Source organism: Manis javanica, chromosome 1, assembly GCF_040802235.1.
Source record: "Manis javanica isolate MJ-LG chromosome 1, MJ_LKY, whole genome shotgun sequence".
Lineage (NCBI taxonomy): Eukaryota > Metazoa > Chordata > Mammalia > Pholidota > Manidae > Manis > Manis javanica.
Genome location: NC_133156.1, coordinates 2,717,934 through 2,738,601, shown reverse-complemented (window position 1 = coordinate 2,738,601; position 20,668 = coordinate 2,717,934). Strand labels below are relative to the sequence as shown.

Genomic DNA, 20,668 nt, shown 5'->3' with positions numbered 1-20,668 from the left:
TTGTTGAGAGTGATCTAGAGCTAATCTTTTCAAGTAATCTGTGTAATTTTTGTGAAAATCCATTCTTAAAGAATTGCATATGTCAACTAACTTCCTGTCTCAGTGCACGTGGTGCCTTGCTGAGTGACCGACCCCAATCTCTTAATTCATCCTCTTCCGTCTACATCACCAGCACCTCAGTGCAGATGCCCATCAGTTCCCTCACCTCTCCCTGCTCTCATGAAACCAAATATGTACAGCACTTCTCGACTCAGACTTCTCTGCCCAGTTTTCCAAAAAATAATTGCTGGTAGAAACAGCTTTCATCTGCTGAGTGATTATTATATTCCAGGATCTATGCAGGCACTTTAGATACATTGCACTTATTTAATCTTTGAGGTTTGAAATGGGGCTCTGGAGCCGGGCAACCTGGCCTCATCACTGGCCCTCCCATTCACTAGCTGTTTGACCTTGGGCAAGTCACACAACCTCTAAACTCTATTTCTTTGTCTGCGATAATAACTACCTCATAGGGTGTGAGGGTTAAAATGAGCTAATGAAAATCAAGCAGGTAGCCCAGTCTTGGCATGGACTTGCTACTACTACCACCATAATCAGCATTCCTGTTTTACAGATGAGGAACTAGGGCTTAGAGATGTTAAATGATTTTGTCAAAACCAACTAGCTAGGATGCCACCCAGTCAATATTCAATCTAGGTCTTTTCCTCCAAAACCAGTGCTGTACATGTGGAACTCCTTTGCCTATTACAAAAAAAAACCCCTCCATCTCTAGATTTGCTTTCCCCCTTTCCACCCAAGAGCCCCTTATTCCGGTCTCACTTAATCCTTTATCAGCATGCCAGGACCTTTTGTAAAGCCTTGCTTCCGTTCATGCCGTTCCCTCTGCTGGAAATGGCTCTTCATCCCATCTCCCTAACTCCCAATCTCCCTTAGGATCTGATTTTAAAATCTGCTTCTACTGTGAAAACCTCTCCATCTCTCTGAGACAGTTAGTCACATCCTGGTGTGTGTGCCTTAAACAGTGGGGGAACTCAAGAAAAGCCTTTTGAATGAATTAATTGTCTTTATCTTTATTCACTGCAAGGAAGATTTGAGTGCCACCTGTATTACCAGGCACTGTGCTCAGGCCCTACAAATACAAAGGGGAATAAAACAATCTCTCCCATCAAAGGCTCATAATCTAGTGATAAAGAAAAACCTGCAATCCTGTGGTGATGGCGCAATGCAGCAAATTCTGCTGGGAAAGCATGTGCTTTGTATGAGATGGAAGATGAGGGTGTGTTCAGTTAGTGGGCCAGAAGCACTAGTAAGGACTTCCTAGAGAAGACAGCTGAGCTGCAGTTTTGAAAAAAAAATAGTAGGAATTTACAAAGCAGACAAGTAGTTGACATTACAGTCAGTAAACAGGCAGGCATTACAGGCTAAGGAAGTGACATGTGAGATGGCTTTGGCTTCCACCTGTGAAACAGCAGGACGCACTTGAGAGATTTCAGCACGCTGATTAGCTGAGAGGGAGAAGCCAGTGGAAGGGACAGGCTGACAGCTGGGAGAGAGGAGATTAATAGTCAGCAAGTTTAACAAGAAAAGAAGCTCACAGAATGAGTTGCAAGCATTTTCGACCTAGATTTTCTTCAACCTTCGGGCTGGTTTGATTTATGAGGAATAACTTTTTAAAAAAAATAATATGGAAAACTAAGGAGGTTATCATAGATTCCTAGTCCTTATTTTTACTGCCTTTACTATTAAGAAACTCAGGGTGAGATTTTTATCGCCTGTGATTTCAGATGACTTAATTCCTGGTGAGTAGCCAGGGAACTGGTTCAGGGCCTCCCAGAGGAGTGGGAAATGTATACAGAATTCCACTGACATTGTCTCACACTTTATTTAATTTGCTTCTGGAGACATGAATTGGGGTTTGTTTGCATGTCTGTGGCATCATTTTTTTCTCTTTTCCCCTCAAAAACATCTCTACAATCCAGGCTGTGATCTAGATGCCTGGGGCATCTGGGACAGACATCCCTACCCTCTCAGACCTTATGTCTGACAGACAAGATGCAATAAGCATCAAAAATAAGCAAATGATGCAATATATTAGAAGGCAATCATTACTACAGAAAGTCTGTTCATTTTTACACCACTATTGAAAGACAGGTAGTTTTAATAGTGGTTATCCCTCTGATTGGGAAGGTTTATTCCTCTCCAAAGTTCCCATCCTTCTTAGCAGAGTTTGGATAATTCTTTTGCCATAGAAGTGCCCCAAGTCTTTGTAACCAGAAGTCCTTTTCCTCTACCAAACCCCCAGAAAACCTTGTGCCTCTCTTCTGTCATCTGTCACTTTCTGCTCTTCCCAGAGTCACCTGTCAACATCAATTGTCTCAGAGCCTCCTTCTCGGGGAAAGGAATCAAATCTTTAGTCGGTATGCCTGGCACAGTGCTTATACCTAGAAAATGCCCAGAATGCTGGAATAAATGAATGTCCTGATTTTATAAGGATCTGAATATGTGTCACAAAAGCCCATAATATCATCCATCCTTTTTATAAAGTTTAGAAATTAAGTGAATTTTGAAATTGTGACCTCTATGAACCAGGACAGCTCAACACTGACAATCCTGGCACAGCATTAAATATATTCTTCTTCTTCAAAATAAAACATTACAATTGTAATTTTAGGAAAAGTGCCAAATCAATTAAAGTGGCCATTTTGGGGATTATCTTGGTGTAATTCCTGCTTCTGTGTTGTTCTATCATTTAGCAGCCAGGAGCTCTCTGAATGAGATTACATGCCACACTGGATAAGGAGTGCCTCAGATCCTGCTTTCTATTTTTTTTTAGATCCTGCTTTCTAACTTCCCTTAATGATAAAACAGTTCCTTCTCTAGATAGTAGAGAAATTACTTCCAAGTTTGCAGCATATATGTAAAGCTGTGCTTTTATTTCTATACAAAGCTTATTCAGATTATAAAATTAAATGCTGCTGGCAGTGAAACACAGCAGAAATGCTAGTAGAGAGCGGAATGTTGAAATGACAGGGCTGGACATACAGTTTTATCCTTTCGGTGCATTTCTTTCCTAATGTGCAGCATTGAGCAACACCGTCCACATAGTTGGCGGTTGTCAAGACTCTAAGGAGACCGTGCACTGGGTTTGTTCTTCCTGGAGGTCCACCTCTCACTTTTTAACAGTTAATTGTTCATGGAAGACACTCTGTAAAATGTTGGCTTAGTCACTGTAATAATCCAAACCACTGTCAATTAAAAGTCTGCTGGTTGACAAGCCCTGGGCTGAGCATATTATGTCCATCCTCATTATATCTTTTAGTCCACACAATAGCCCAGTGTGGGTCCCTATTGGCCCCAATTTACACGTGAGAAAACTGAGGAACAGAGAGATTAAAGAGCTAGCCCAGAGGTTCAGGCAGCGGCTGTGTAGAAGAACTGGGGTCTAATCACATGTACTGATTCCGAGTCCTCTGTGTGTCCCCACCTAATGCTCCTCTTTGCTAGCAGAGGATTTGAACTCATGAGGCCTTCCTCTGTTACCGAGCCAATGCTTTCCCACTGTGCTGTCTCCTTCCCTGAGCACAGATGTGAAGGGAGGTGTGAGGACAAGCCTTGGCTTTAAGATTTTGTGGCCTTGGGGTGCTGCTGTGTGAGAAAACGCTCTGTAAACTGAAGGCACTGTTCAGTCTGTCACTTAGTTTATTTGGGTGCACTAACACATAGCTCTCCATCACTGCCGTTCTGCTCAGAGGTAAGCCAGCGATTCCCCACGACCCACCCAAACAGGCAGCAGACTATGCTCACCTATCTGCTGCTCTGGCTGCACAACATTGAGCTGGTGGACAGCAGGCTCCTCCTCCCGGGGTCAAGCCCCAACAGCCCGGAGGACAACATCAAGGACCGGGAAGGGGAAGTGAATGCCTCCCACGGGCTGAAAGGGAATGGCTGGGGCTTCCTGGAAGCCACATCACTTGTCCTGAACAACCTCATGTACATGACTGCCAAGGTAAACTCAGAGGAAGCGTGCCTCAGTGGCACACTCCAGCACCTGAGACCCGGGGTTAATCAAACTCCGTGCTGCAGACCTAGGGAAAATGGCATTTATCATTAAAAATCACATGCAGAGGGCTTGGACCATGGGGACAGCTGTGCCACAATGTGAACGTACTTCATGCCACTCAACTGTACACTCAGAAATGGCTAAGATGATAAACTTTTGTGTGTATATTTTGCCACCATTTTTAGATAACAAAAATGAAAAGAAGCCTACCATTTTAAAAACCATGTGAATAAGTATGTAACTTACTGATTTATGCATTATAAATTGCTGAAAAATGACCTCTTTCTGATGAATGGCCATGTTAACCCCCTTTTTAAGATTTTGAGATGGCCATTACCCTTAAAACGACTTTACATCAAACATTTAGCATCCTTACATTTTCCTGCGTGTCTCCTGGGCCATTTTTTTATGTTGTTTGTTACAGTATGGAGATGAAGTTCCTGGACCAGAAATGGAAAATGCCTGGAATGCATTAGCTCAACAATGAAAAATGGAGCAACAATCTCAGGATCACCTTGCAATTCCTGATCAGCCTGTGTGGGGTCAGCAGTGACACGCTTCTCCTGCCCTACGTAAGTAGGTCTGGGACTTCTGGGAATCATTCCTTATGCCTACTGGTGGTTCCATTTGCAGTCTGGAACTCAGAGCATGCCCTTTGCACCAAGCAAGATAGAGAAATCCCATTTTGTCTGTCATGTTAACCTCCTATGAGCTTGTCTAGATACTACAGAATAATTTTGTTCTGTTGCCTGAGAATCAGACCACAATCTCTTAGTGACACCTCTGTCAATTCCTTTCTAAGCCTTGACCCAGAAACCTATCAATTAAGGAGGGGACTAATAGTTGGGAACTAACTCTATGGTTCCTAAAAGCTGCCTTCTGTAAACATTAGACGAGCGATGCCAGAGAAACTAGGTCAAACGTTCTGTTACCCCTAATAAGAATGCTTTAGGTTTATGTCTGGATGCAGAGCACCCTGGTTTTTCTCTTGAAATACTTAGATGGTAGAAGAGAGAAATAAGCAGGGAGAAATCCTTCTGAGTTTAGTGTTTGTATTTAAAGATGATATGATCAGACAAATGACAGCAGTTTTAAAACCCCACCTCATCTGGCATTTGTGTGCTGGTGGTTTTTCTGAGATATTGCACGCCTGCCTGCTATTAGGAGCCACATAAGCCTTAAAGCAGCTTCAATGCCTCAGGTTTGACTATGAGGGTTACAGTAATGTGGAGCTTTAATCCAGAAGGTTTTTTAAAATTTAAAAGCATACAAACAGCTAGAACGCATTTGTCTGTAGGGGAGAAGAGAACAGCAGGGGACTGGATTCCTTTTTAAACAAAAACAGCTAGCAGCTTTTCCCCGTGGTTTGTAAAAATAAAATCCTTGCTCAAGATTAAGACTATAGATGGCAAGTTTTTAGGTTAGATAGAATTTCATGTGCCCCAAAAGTCACTTTCATGAACTCAGTTGTACAGAAAGGTGAGGCCTTCCTTCTAATAACACACCCTCCTACCAGACCTGCACACGAACAGAAAGAATCACAATCCCACTGCTCGGTCCATCCGAGGAGAGCATAAAGGTGAGCGATCAGGGTCACAGGTGATGGTGCGTTCACCCAAACTCGTGAGCCACCATCTTTGCTGTTGGGAGCCCTGCATGCTTGCGGATGGGGTTCTGGAAAACATCCATTGTTCCCTGTTTCTCTTCTCAGATTAAAAAGGTGGCAATATATTTGTGCCACAACACCATTCAGACCATGGAGGAGCTGCTCTTTGAGCTGCAGCAGACGGAGCCGGTGAACCCGATTGTGCAGCACTACAACAACCCGCCCTTCTACCGCTTCGATGCAGGCAGCAAGGCCTCCGCAGCGGCCTCGGGTAGGGGCCTCTCCATGCCTCTCCTGTAGAGCACTGAGAGGCTAGGAGTATGTGTTGGGTACTTTTTCTTTCTCCTAAGTATAACTTCATTTTAAAAATGGCTTAAGAATAGCCGAGACTCTTAAAGGCATTGTTGGTTTAGTGGAGTGATTTTGCAAGGATGACCATCAGCCCGTGGCCCGCTACTCATATGCCACAGAGCTTTATACTTTAGGCTGATCCCGGGCAGGACACTGCAGTCACCTGGGAGTCTCATTCTGTGTCTCTGGGATGCCCTTGGCTAATAGTCTCTTAAGGCTGACCGAAGTACTCTCTTCCCCCATCACTGTATTATCACTTCCACCAAATTGGCCTGTCAGCATCATTTGATGACATGTATAGCATCCCCCTTAAATTCCTGAAAGCCTTTTATTTAGCTGCCCTTAGTATTGTAACTGCCTCCAGCTTTCTCTGCTCCCCGAGTCTCTGATGCCTTCCGTTTGCCCCCATCATGCTACCACGAAAGTGTTCTTGCAGAGAAGCCGTAGACCAGGCCTCAGAGACCCTAGGTACTTGGACTGCTTCACTAACCTTGATTTAGTAACTCCTGGACCCAGGAATGTTGAAGCAGCTAAGAGCAGGGCTGACCACTATAAATAAGGTCATTACCAAAGTGGCCAGGAAGAAAAGGTTTCAGGAATATAGCCTCACATTGCAAGAGCATTAAGGAATTCGTTTTGACCTTAACAAATATCTGGGATTCTCCCATTTTGGCTATGTGGGCTTGGCAGGTGGTTTAGAATGTCTGAGATTGTGCAGAAAATGTATGAATCATTCAAACATGAGATTTTACAGGAAATCCTTTCCTGGAATTACTTGAGACTTGGGCTTGACCCCTTCGCACACATCTTATTCTAAGTGTCTTCTCATCCACCTGCAGGTACCACCTCCAGCAGTAACATGGTGGTTGCCGGCCAGGACAGTTTTCCGGATGCTGAGGACAAGATATTGAAAGAATCTGATGAGAGATGGGTGCACAGATGTGGCCTAATTTTCGACAATAGTCTAACAAAGGCACCAGTAAAGGCTTGTGGGGTTTCACAGGTTAGACACACACACACACAAATTCTTCTTTGTTTTTTGAAATACAAATTGACTTTCCAACTCTGTCCCTATACATCCCTAAAGATAATGATTTCTTCCTGAGCAGAGCCAGAGAAGAAAACGATTAAAAGGGATATCACTCTGGTGACTGGATCCCACCTACCCCAGGAGTTAATAAAAGCCACTAGTTGTTCTGCTAGTGGGAGTTAAAGGGCAATTCCATGTGCAATTTTCAAATCTGATTGCTGAGTCGTTTCTTAGAGGTAGAGAGTTGTGTTGAGGTGTCTCTATGAAACATCATCTTTATTTCTTCCTGCCAAAGGAAGTCTCTGTGGCCTGCATATTAGCTCTTTAATGATAACATTTCTCTTGTCCACCCCCCTGCCTTCACATTGCTTAGGAACTACTCATCAGTAAGTGAAATCTGGATTTTATTTCCCACAGTCAATTGTGAAGAGCAGAGACACACACACACCCAAAGAGATAGCAGGACTCAAATTTTAAAATAAAAATGAGGATGATTCTCCTGGTGTTGAAGACTCCTAGGCTGAGCATTTTCTGGTGAAAGTAATGGGGAGCCCTTGAGAAATTCATAGCAAGGATGAGATACAAATTCTTATTGGAGAAAATTCAATTCATCCAATAACGAAAATAATTCTTAGACCAGAAAGCCCCCCGGTGCTTCATGACCATCCTTGGGATTTCATCCTGTGCTGAAGAATGCATCCAGGGCTGTGGGTGGAAAATTATTATCAGACATGGGGATGACTGCCTCTGTGGTGCTGGAGGCTCATTCTCTGCCTCAGACACCTACCGAATTTCTCAATACATCCTTCAGGCAGATGCACATCTATATGTGCCGTCCTCAAGACCAAACCCCCAAGCCCAGCAGATCGTGAATTATAGACTTTGTCCTTTATAGTTATCCAATAAAGGCCTTTCCTTCTCAGAAATGAAAGAAGGTTTGCATATCCCATACATAGTTGATAGTACAAGATTATTAATTAACATGTTATTTTTTAATCTATATTTGCTAGTACCATCTTTGGAAAACTCCCTCATAATAAATAATCACATTATTTCTAAAGATAATTCTATTTTCCGGCTAGAGTGTAATATTCTTTATCGTTTATTGTCTGTCTGACTTTTCCATCTTAATTTTATTTAGGTTAGAAAGGTGATACATATCTATATACTAATGTCTTACTATAAAGGTTCCTTTAGGACCAAACTTCTGAGCGTCCTGCCTGTGTTTCTGGTAGTAACCCATGAAATTAAGAAGCTGGTCCTCTCTATAGTGTCAAGAGCAGAGAACATCCCTAGGAGAGGCTTTCTCATGTAGCAATTATATTCCTCTTCTGTCACTGTACCTCTGTTGGCCATTAGAAACTCTGATGTGTTATCTACCTGCATGTTTTATGCCTATTATACACATCTGACTCTCTCATACTAACTATATCTATTTATCTATAAATTGATCATATGTATATATAGCCCTACATCCATGAATATTCTATCCCAAAGGATACCACTACAATCCATTGATTCCTATAGTCCACCTACACCATTTCTCTAATATATTCTCTCTTTTCTGTGAAAGTAGACTGTGCCCTCAACCTAAAATACCTTTTTTCTCTTCAGTCTTCTTACCACTCTTTGTTCCCAGTTGGCTATCATATTGGTTATAGGTACTGCACACATGCCTGCCTCAACCACTAGATTCCAATTCTTGGAAAACAGAGACCATATATCTTTTAGGCATAGTTCTGTCCTCAACGATTAGCCTACTGTGCTGCAAAGAGTAGGCATTTTTAAACATTTACTCAGTACATGAGTGAAAACTAGAGAAGCGTCATAACCCCAGAGGTAGATAAGCTTTCCAAACACCATCCAGCGCCAGCCCCCACCTCCCTCAGTCTTGCTGACTTCATTATGGAAGACGGGCATTTACTCTGTTCTTTATGACCCTTGTAGAAAAAGAGTCTATGGGGTCATTGGTCAGAAATACTGACTGGGCTGTTGTGTGGCACAGGGGGTGCCAGTCACTCGAGCACATTGTTGGGCTCCAGGGGGCACCATGGAGTCATGCAAATGCAGGGTCTTTTACAACTAGATTATGGTTCTCTGATATAATTCAGAAATACTTAATAATACCGTACATACTGATGAAAAGCTCATAGCACTTATAGTAACAGAACAATTAAAACAAAGGTCAAAGAATAGGAGCCAAGTTAGGAAGAGAGTAAGATAGTTGCCTCAAAAGTCCTGCTAAGGAGAAGTACTAAAAGTTAAATATTAGTCTAACCTTAAGTTCCTCAATAGCCAAAGTAAAACAGAAAAATATAGAGTATCTTACAACTGTTAGTGTGTTGAAAAAATACAGGACATACACACAGTTCACTGGAAGCTACTGACAGAAAGCACCCTAACCTCTCTTATTTATCATGTAGTTTGTTTTATTAAACAACAAAGCAAATGCATATTTATTAAGTAGCCATTTAGAGAAGTTTGTAAAATATGCAGAAACTAACTCTATAAGTATTTTCAATATATCATCAACCCTTAATAAATATCTATTTTATAAATTTGTAGTTCCATGAAAGTATTTTTTCATAGGGAGCTGAAGCAATAAGCTTCAGCTGTATACATTGCTGGCAACCTGTGCTGATACAAGGATAGAGATTAGTTATCTACAGCAAGTTGCCTAAGTATTAAAAATTTGAGCTAAATAAGCAAGAGGAAACTTAGAAAAATATTTCTTCCCTTTCGTTTTCCTCTTATCAGGCCATTTTCATGATTTATTTCTTAGGACATGTACCTTTGATCTTAGAAGATTATTCAATCTACTTAACCCTTGAAGTTCCACAATTATTTACTTCAATTCAGGAAAGCAAAGGGAAATAACAGATTTTACTCTTAGGAGGCAGTTTTTACCTTTTTCTTTGCCAAGTGTACACTTCAGTGCACTATGGTTTTGATCTTCTCCAGAATCAGAACAGTCTGGAAGGGGCTTGCTGCCACCCTTCATCTTGGCCTCATAAACTACACCCAACATTCCTTCAGGTCTGTCTCAGAAAGGCACAGAGGAGCACTGCCATCCTTTCTGTAATTCTTCCCCGCCTGGGCCGTCCGGAGCATGATGGTAAGCCCAGTGTGCATCGCGGTGCATGAGTCACTAGGTGTGCGATGGGGCGTTCTCTCCCCTGGAAGTCTCCACATGTGGAATCCTTCCATCAGCCTGCTTTTAATGCTCACTGAGTGATGTCTGTGCTGTGCATATATATATATATATATATATATATATATATATATATATATATATGCTGTGTATTACTTTGCATTTATCAGCATAAATATGATTAAAGAACATCTTCAGAAGGTAATAGGTTCATCTCTTTTCTAATTTTCTAAGTCCTGGTCTGACTGAGACAGACTAAGCAGATTTCCTAGAAATTCTGTTTTATGGACTCACAAAGTAATAGCCCAAAAGATATGACAGTGAAGAATGTTTGAAATGAAGAGTTGCTGGGGAGAAGATCGCTGTGTCAGGAGAAAAAAAAAAGAAAGCTGCTGTAAATGTCTAAGAAGTGAGTAAAACCAAAGTCATTATAGTCTGCTATGTTTCTGTACTCAGCAATTCTAAATCATGGATACAGCGTCTTGAGGTTTTACACCTGGGACCAGGTAGGCATCTTGGTGGCACAACCTGTACTTTTTCCTGAAACATTACTCTTTCTCCATACACTGTAGCGCTGAATTTTCCAGTGTTGTAGAGGGAAGGAGAGTATAGATCTGTTGTCCATGAAGGCAGAAGAGCCAGTCATTAATGTAGGGGAGACATCTACTTTGAGTTATCCAGATATTTCTAGATAGCCTTAGTTCTTTGCTTTGGCTGCACATATGTCAAGTAGATACAACCTTTGTATCATTTTATATAAAATATAGATGTACCACTTTATTCACACTTCCCCCCGGCCACACCCTTACCCTACATTATAGGTCTTTGGATGATAAAAATGCTATTGATTTGAAAGCCTTTGGTGCCCCAAAGGGTAAAAACTTTCTAGAAATCCAAGCTAGAAGTACAGTTGACCTTGAACACCATGGGTTTGAACTGTGGGTCCACTTAATGTGCAGATTTGTTTCAATAAACATATTGGAAAACTTTTTGGAGATGTGCGGCAATTTGAAAAGAACACTTTCTTTTCTCTAGCTTACTTTATTGTAAGAATACAGTATGTAATACATACAACATACAAAACATATGTTAACCAACTGTTTTTGTTATCAGTAAGGCTTCCTGTCAACAGCAGACCATTAGTAGTTAATTTTGGGGGGAGTCCAAAGGTATTCATGTATTTTCAGGTGTGCAGGCTGCCCCCTATATTGTTCAAGGGTCAACTGTATAATAATTAATACTTATAGATGGATGATTTCTCACATCATTTCTTATGATTCCCACAACAATCCCAGCAAAATAAATGATGAAGTGTTATTATTATTCCTGTTTAGCAGGTGTGGAAACAGGGTCCCCAAAGAGGGAGAGGACTTGGCCAGGATCACAGAGCTAGTGCATGAGAGCTCAGTCCCCAGATCATGTGTTTTACCTGCTCAGAGGCAGCGTGACACCAAAAACATTCCTGCCCCTCCCTCTGGTTGACACTAGACAAGTCACTTGACCTCACTCAGCCTGTTGGCTCATTTATAAAGTAAATAATGCTTATTCCAAAGATGGGCGAGTGGGATTACATGAGATAATGTGTGTGAAGTTACTAAGCCTCAAACTTTTTTTGTGTAGTTACTTCTTAACCCATAAGAACCCAGACAGAAAGAGCCCCTCTGGTTATATTACACCTCAATTAGTACCTTTTCCTGAATACCTTCAGATCATTTTAAGAGAAACTTCAAAGCTGATAAAGCTGGAGATTTGTTATGAAACCATTTTTGTGTATTTCCAGTTTTATGCACTTGTTCAATCATTCAGCAAGTATTTATCAACCACCTACCATATGCAGCCTACATGTGGATAAAGGATTCATGTTATTTGCTATCACGCCCATTTCTCTTTCCAGACTAATGTTACCATTTTCTAGTTCAATTCAAATATTAACCTTAAAATACAACTTTCCAAGGTTTGACCTTGTGCTTATGAATAAGAGTGACTACTGGTGAATTCCTATGGGAACAGTATCATTGGAACTAGCTGCCAAAATCAACTGCTAAATAATAGCATATTTTTTGAGTAAACAGTGCATACACACACGCGCGTGTGCCAGTATTTCTGATGGTTGTTCTTGTATTTGAAGGTTTAGTAACGTCATCAGAACCCATACTCGCCTAGAGTCAAGATACAGCAACAGCTCTGGAGGGTCATATGATGAGGATAAAAGTAAGTACCAGCAGGCTGTGGAGCTGCAGATGCAGTGTGAGTAGAATGCAAAATGAGTATTTTGATTATTTTTGGTCTAATTACTAAAAAAGCATCCATAAATGTTCAGTAACCATTTAATCCAACTGTGCAGACGAGCACAGAGTTGGCATCTTAAAAGCAAGAGAAAGCCTAGCAGTGGACAATTTAACTTCAAACTGCATCCCAAATCTGTATTTCCATATTCCTGGCATTTTCCCCTTGGTGACGGAGTTGGGGAAAGGCTAGTAAGCTATTGTTCCTTAGAAAACAAATGTTGCAGTTCCATTTTCCAACCTATTCTGGGAGTGGATTTAACCTTTAAGCTTTGTGAGTCAGCTCGTCCAGGAGAGGATGTTTTCACATTGAATCTCTCAATGGCAGACTCTCAGAAGCCAGGTAAAAACCTTGCTAAATTGGGAGGTATAATTGTCACAGGAATTTCTTTGTACCTTGGAAGGTTGGGAAAACCAAAGAGGGCAATGCATACATTTATTTTGTTTAAGCCCTGAACAGCTTCTGCAGACACTGAGCAGCAGGTAAAGGTTATTACTTGCCTACAAGTTAGGGAAATTCTGGAACCACAGAATACACCCCTCCAGGGACAATGGTATGCTAGGAAATCAGTACACTATTTGGTGGACTTTGTCTATTTTGGTGGGGATTGTAAATATGATGATATTGCACGAGTTACGTTCGTTTGGTACACCCTGCATCAGGCCTTTGTAGCCATCATTTTGTTTTTACGGGAAATGTGCAGAGTGGGTAAGAGCTAAGTAGTCCTGCTGACACCACCTATCAGCTGCCCTTACTCAGTTTCTTAATGTATAGGCAGGAAGTTCTCCACTATTCAAAATACCAAAGGAAGGAATGTCTACAATCCATATATAATTGCCATCCTCTACCTTAGGTTCAGTTCAGCTATGTCCCTATAAAACTTTACTAGTACTGTCAGGACGAGGTAAAATAAAGCTGTTGGTACTTTCTGTCCTATCTGTGCCCAGTCAGGGGACCGTACCATCCAAACATTAAATAGTTGAGAATCAGGAGCATAGACCATTAGTTCTAGATGGGACCAGGTTTTACGGATGAGGAGAGTAGGCCCTGAGAAATGGAGAGCTGTTGGTCAAGAAAAATCTGGTTACTGTGCAATATTTGGTAACTCAAAATTTGAAGACAGGAAAATTGAATCATGAGAAAGGTAAGCAGTCAAATTCCAACTCTCCCAGAACATGGCAAGCATAACATAACACTTTATGACCGTGGATTTTACAGCAGGAATATATATGACCTTTGCCCGTTGATTCCTTTAAAATATATCTCTTTGTTTTGGGTGCAAGACATAGAATTTGGTAGAAACACAGAGGAAGAAAAGCAATAATTATTTTGAAAATATATCCTTAAAGCCCTGTCATATTAAGACCTCAAATCCCTTGTTTATTTCTAAATCGTGAATTTCAGAGGATAATTATAATTAAATGAGATAATAATTATGTCATTATTATTACTCAGATCACTGACATTATAGACAGAGAAAAAGTAATGTATTTGTAAAAGAGATAAAAAGCTATTGTGAATGCAGATAGGCAAAAGAGAAGCCTAATGTCATCATAGTGGCCTCTCTTTTACCTAGAAATGTTTGTAAATTTGTTGTATTCCAGCATAAACAACATTTTCATGGGAAAATCCTGGTACAGAATTTGAATTGAGTTGTGAGTCATACGTCAATAATCTTTACATGATTACCGTTACTGACTAGAGAAGTTAGGGTCTAGCATGTTGCTTGGGCCCTGAGAGCTTCTATTTTAAACTACATTATAAGGGAAAATGAAATCAAGCTACTCAACCTACCTCGTCACAGAAGGTCCATAAAATATATACAAGGATCCTTTTCCAGGTGTTCAAGTCATAGGATTTGACTTTGGCTGTGTTGGGGGCAGTGGCATGTCTAACAGAGCATGAATACCCTCAGGTCATTGGTGACTGGGTCCTCCTTGGCCTGTTTTTGGTGCCCACTGCACAATGATGGATACACCCTATGCCACAAGAGGAAAGGTTAGTAGGTCAATTGCAAAAGCTGATGGTCAGGCATCCAGTATGTTCAGGGTGATTATTTTCTCCCTGAATTCCTGAGGGGATCAGCAGAGATAGGAAGGTTAAGAAGTGATGAGGAGAGACCCAGCAGCCTAGTGCTTCATAGTCTGGATTTATCCAAAAGGAAGGACTATGCTCAGCCTCTGAAGTATATTTTCTATGAAAGAACCATACATTCATACTCCAGACACATTAGGAAGGTAGAGCTCACTGAATATGTTGATCATGGCTAGTTACCCAAACTCAGTTTCCCCTCATAAAATAGGGAAAATAGGTGCTTACTGTTGGGCTATTGATGTGTGAAATGCACACAGCAGCACCTAGAATAAAGTAAGGACTATCCATGGCAGCTCCTGATGCCATTATTTTTATTATTACTGTTACTAGCATCGTGACTGGATGCGAGACATGAGAGAGAGGTCGGGGATGACCCCAGGGAGTCCCAAGAAAACTGGGAATAAGGGATTGCATTTTACAGTGATGGGAAAGATTGAAGAAAGAGCATGTGTTCATTTGTAATAGGAATTTAGACAATTTGGTGTTTTTCTTTATGTGTGTGCATATTTCCCATTGTGTGGTAATAAATAACTATAACTTAGTTATCAAAAAACAATGGGGCCAGAAAACCTAATCAAGTAATTCTAACCCATTTGATCATGTAATTCATACTAAATTGAATGGTTAGGAAGTTATTTTTCCAAGCATGAATGGGTAAGATCTTGTCGACAAACACCAAGTGTGGAAAACAAAATCTTCCCCTAAAAATAAAGCGCACTTGTCTTTCTCACCCTATAGATGACCCCATTTCTCTCTACATGGGCTGGCTGTTGACTGTTACAGAGGCCAAGCAGCTGCAGCCCTTACCCATGCCTTGTACTGGAGGATGCTGGGCCCCCCTGGTTGACTACCTTCCAGAGAGCATCACTCCCCGGGGGCCACTCCACAGGTGAGTAGCATGTACGAGTAGATGGAACAACCATTTAGATTTGACTGGACTTCCCTTGCCTTAAGAAGAAGATAAGTTTTTCCAGGTCCCATCAGATGAAATGACCTTTGACGTCAGAGGTAGCGTGCATGACTCAAATCGCAGCTCTCAACAAACTGGCAGTTTGGTCAAAGATTAACCAATGTGCAAAGCTGCCTTGTAGCCCTTTAAATTTTTCCTTGATGTAATATTGATGTGTGTATTCAGCCTGTTATGCTTTTGGGATTGTGAGCAACTTGAAGAGAGGGCCCTGGTCTTCTGTTCCTCTCCATCCCTCAGCTCTTATTGCCTAGTTCCCAGGAGTCGACTCCCCATCATGTGATCAGTCCACCCATGTTGCCGCTTCTTGTGGGGCATTGTGTTAGGTCAGAAGTTAAACTCCCTTCCCTGGAATAAGGGTATTACATAATTCTTCAGCAATTCTGAGGAGTCGTGTTTAATTGTGACTTAATGATTTCTCAGTGTATTTCCAACCTCTTCAGAAGTTGCACTGATTTCATCCTTTCATTGATTAGGTTCAATATTGCTGTGATTTTCATGACTGAGATGGTGGTGGATCACAGTGTAAGAGAAGACTGGGCCCTGCATCTACCATTATTGCTTCATGCTGTCTTCTTAGGTAAGACGGACTCTAGAGGGCTCTTGGCCAGTAGGGCCAGAGACCTCTAGGCATAGTCCACAGAGCTTTCCTTGTTCATTAGCATCCTACCTTCCTCATTTCTGACTCAGTCTCTTCCGTTTCTCATCGCCCTTCTGTGACTTCTGCTCTAAAATATGCATTGATCAGTCGTTGTTTACATTCATCCTGTTATTCCTAATCTAACCAGAGTGGTACCTCATTAACATTCCTATAAAGATACCAAAACAAGTTGGACCTCTGGGTGCGGTAAACTTAAAGCCATGAGATGCGGTCAGGACACAGAAAGAAAGAACACGGAGCACCGCCAGCCATGAACAGAGATTTTAAAATATTTAAGTTGTAAAGCAATAATAGGAAGAAGAACCAGCCAAGGAGACTCAGAAGTTCAGTTAGAGAGAAGAACAAAATTAGAATCCTCAGTAACCAGGAAATACAGGAAGACAGCATCTCCAGAAGGTGAAATGTTGACCACATCAAATGCTACAGCGAGGTCAAGAGAATTCCACCTATCAGCGTTTTATGAGAACATTGGATTTAAGGAATAGAACATTTTGTTTTTCCTAAGCCCAACATCTTTATGTTGGTAACATAAACAATAACAAAGAAAACTCAACATTCTTTCAACATGTCCCTCCAGAGCATCTTGGAATCTTTACTATCCCTGGAATCTAAACAAGCTTAAAATGTGTTTATGCTAAGAGATTCCACTGTTTTATTCCAGGTTTGGACCATTACCAGCCTGAAGTCTTCGAACACAGCAAAAAACTGCTTCTTCACCTCCCGACCACCCTCTCTTGCAACAGCAATTTTCATGCCATTGCTTCTGTGCTCCTGCAGACTCAAGAGCTGGGGGAAGCTAAGACTCTAACAATCCGACCAGCTTATCAACCTGAATATCTCTACACAGGTAACAAAAGGAGGAGCCTCGGGGGAGACTAAGAGTCACAGATAGATAACCAAACGTGCCACAGAGCCAAGTCAATTTCTCAAGTGGCTGTTACCCCCTGACTTTCCAAATGACAAAATAGCATAATAAATATGCACCCTTTCACTGGATGTTCACTTGCCACTCAAAATTCCTCATTATTGAATATTTTCAAGTATATTTTTCTTCTTCTTGTGACTACTGCTCTCACTCAATATGTTCCTACTGATGCATTGAAAATTAAAATATCCATTGGCCAAGGGCATCGGTTAGAACACTGAAGGATGAGCAGAAAACAGTGACCGTCGCCTTGAGCACAGGTCATTGCCAAGGTGCCAGATATATCCCTTGTGTACCTTCTAGTCCCTCCAAAAGAATTGTCACTTTATTAAATGACTGACTTTTCTGGAAGACTCATTAGTGGATGTCTATTAAAAATCATTGCTGTTTTGAAACCAAAAATTTCTCCTTTAAAATGAGAACAAGAAGTTACTCTGTTGTGTCCAGATATTCATGAAAACTTATGTGAGAGGGTTGCTCAGTCATTCTCATTTAGAACCAGAGCATTTAAAATATCTTAAAATAATGATGAAATAACAGTCCTGGACCTACTTTCTTACCTTATTATTTTGTACATGATAATTGGCATTGGATATGATACAGCATTTCATATGTTTCCATGTACTTTCTTCCTAACCTTGAAAAATATGTGCCCCTTATTCATATCTGGCTGTTAGCACTGTCTTGTCCTCTGACAGCTATTAACATATTTCTTTGGAAAACAAATATGAAGTCGTTAACTCTGAGATATAAGGTCTACTGACCTCAGTTGAAGCTCTTTATTTTGAACCATGCTACACTTGATTGAAAATAATCCAATAGCTTCTCAGAGACACAAAACTCTCTTTACTATATAGATGCTTAATTAAAAGAATCTGAAGATTTCTGACTATTCTAATTCTAATCCAGAATAAGGATATATTCAGCTAAGCAAATGGCCTTAGACTGAGAAATCTGTAATGTCTGTTAAGTTCTGCATCTCTGAGTACATCAGTTTTACATTCGCTATGCTACTGATGTGACATAAAATGATAGAGTGGGAATTTACCAAACAGAATACAATATACCATAGGCAAGACAAACAACAGATAGCCAAAGATAAGTCTATCACGCACGTGGACTAGGTATACAGAAGGTTTTGGAAGGGTCTCCCTTTCGTAAGCATTTATCAAATATTTTCTGACTACCTAGTTTCAGCCATAGTTGCTTTCAAATCTACACTAAAAACCTGTATGATAGAAATGATTGTTTTCATCTTATAATTATGTATACTACTATATAGAAAAGTTAAATAAACTCCCTGACATTACACAATAAACAGCAGATATGATATTCAGACCCAGGGCTTTTTGCTCCTAGTTCAATATATCTGTCAGACACAAGAGAGCTATGTACTTTTTATAGTTATTAATAGGAGAAAAGGGATGGTTACATACATATGTTTTCAAGCCTACAACACACCCTGAGATGTACAATGATAACCAAATATGTAGATGGAATAAACATAGTATTTGCTTACCCCATATTTCTTTGACTAGCATGGGACATATTTTATTAAAATATATTAATATACTCACATTCACAATTCTGGACACAGTCACTTAAAAATGTTATATATAATTTGCTCATCAGCCATTAGATCCTTGTATCCTCAAAAATGGTGTCATCTCATATGTTTCAGTCGTCTGATGACCAGGAATAATTTGTCAACAATGCAATTAGGTCCAAATGTATAAGGGAATTGCTCATCAGCCTCTACACATGTGCATGCACACACACACACACACACACACACACACACACACACACACACACACACACCTTTTCCTTTGCAGAAAGATCAATTAAAATACCAGAGTAGAACATAGCAAATCACACTCCTAGTACCAAACCCCACTCTGGTTTACATTGCAGTGCAATTATTCCATAAGCATAGAAAGACTATCAGTCTTGTTTAATCATAGCCATAGCCAAGGTCAAGTGTTTTTCTCAAAAAAATGAACATAAGTACACACTTCCATATGCTCACCTCCTGACCTCATTATGCACCCCACCTGACACACTCCACCTTGACCTTCTTCTCTCACCAGGTGGCTTTGACTTCCTGAGGGAGGACCAGCCATCCCCAGTGCCAGACTCAGGCCTGAGCTCCAGCTCCACCTCGTCCAGCATCAGCCTGGGAGGCAGCAGTGGGAACCTCCTGCAGATGACCCAAGAGTCAGAGGACGTGGACACAGCTGCTGAAGTGGACGGGAAGGCAAACAAACTCATCGAGTTTCTGACGACCAGGTAATGAGGGGTCCAGAGCCAGGCTCCGTGTCTTTTGGGAAACTACCTTCACTTTAAAAGCACACAGATGGAAACGGAAGCCCAGAATTCTAGAAAAGTCTTATTTTCTCCTCTGAGTGCTTCTGCTGGAGTCTGTGTGCCAGGCAGACACTGGCAGAACTTAAGATCCCTCCAATGTCACAGTGACTGGGAGGGACACTACATAGTGATGATGCCACAGATGGGGGCAGGAGGAGGTAGCACCCCACGGTGAGCATGACTTTCACCATCTATCAATGCTGCCAGGATCTGGGAGTCCTGAGACTTGGCAATGAAAGTGGCTCTGGAAGCCAAAGATATTAGCAGTCGTCAACCCAGGAGCAGCTGCACAGCAGACCATTGTTTGCTCATCTAGTCCAAAGAGTCATTTGCAAACAGAAGTCAGAAACCAGAAACAATAGAAAGCAAGATAGGAAAGAAACTCAAACTAACAAGAAATCAAAATCAAGAAAAATTAGGAGCAATTCTGGTTTTTCAAGTCATCTGTGTTTTCTAGTGAACAAATCTGTCTTATATGGCTTCAGAATGTCTTAACACCCCAAGGTCCCATATTTACTTAAAAGTATGCTTACCTGGGACCCAGGGATGCTATCCCTTCTCGGTGAGTTAAGTCCTGGAAGTCTGGCCTGCATTAGTGTATCTGGCAACTCACCTGATTTTTCTTCCTTCAACTAGTGTATTGAATAATGCAGAAAATGGAAAACAGATGATTTCCTTTCCTCTATTAATGAAAACAATGTTCTATGCATCTCTCAGCTCAAACAGGATTTAATGAGCAGGAAGTTTAGGCAGAGGGCTGATGGGGTCTACATTCAGGTACCTGAATGGTTTGTGGAAAAGAAAGGTGTGGTCACCCCTCACCACTGTGAAGACCACGTGTTGGGGAGGCTGTTCTGTGAAATTCTCACAAATGGCTCCATCCCAGTCTTACGCTGAAATCCAAGCAGGTCGCAAAGGGCATATCTTCAATTTGGGTCCACTTTATCTGGCAACCTAATGATGTGAGACTGATAAAAGCATTATTTTTGCAAATCCTAAAATGTGCAATTGAATTTGTATCTCAATCTATATTTTATTTATTTTACATCATTTTTTTAACAAACACATAGCACCTATTATGTGCTAAACACTGGTGAATTGAGAGGTTTTTAATTGTATTAGTCAAACCAAAGAAAAGTCATGTCGTAAATTAGCTAGATCTGTTTTGAG

General features: G+C 41.0%; 1 protein-coding gene across 1 annotated transcript in view; it reads left to right on the top strand.

Moving 5' to 3' along the window:
- The window catches only part of LOC140848869 (protein furry homolog), a 249,912-nt gene that overhangs the window by 199,200 nt on the left and 30,044 nt on the right, over positions 1-20,668 (top strand). Inside the window, 10 exon segments of the mRNA XM_073233639.1 lie at positions 3,750-4,006; positions 4,485-4,538; positions 4,540-4,632; positions 5,772-5,937; positions 6,857-6,950; positions 12,333-12,409; positions 15,317-15,467; positions 16,022-16,125; positions 16,868-17,053; positions 19,222-19,420. Of these exon segments, the coding sequence (XP_073089740.1) occupies positions 3,750-4,006; positions 4,485-4,538; positions 4,540-4,632; positions 5,772-5,937; positions 6,857-6,950; positions 12,333-12,409; positions 15,317-15,467; positions 16,022-16,125; positions 16,868-17,053; positions 19,222-19,420 (1,381 nt within the window).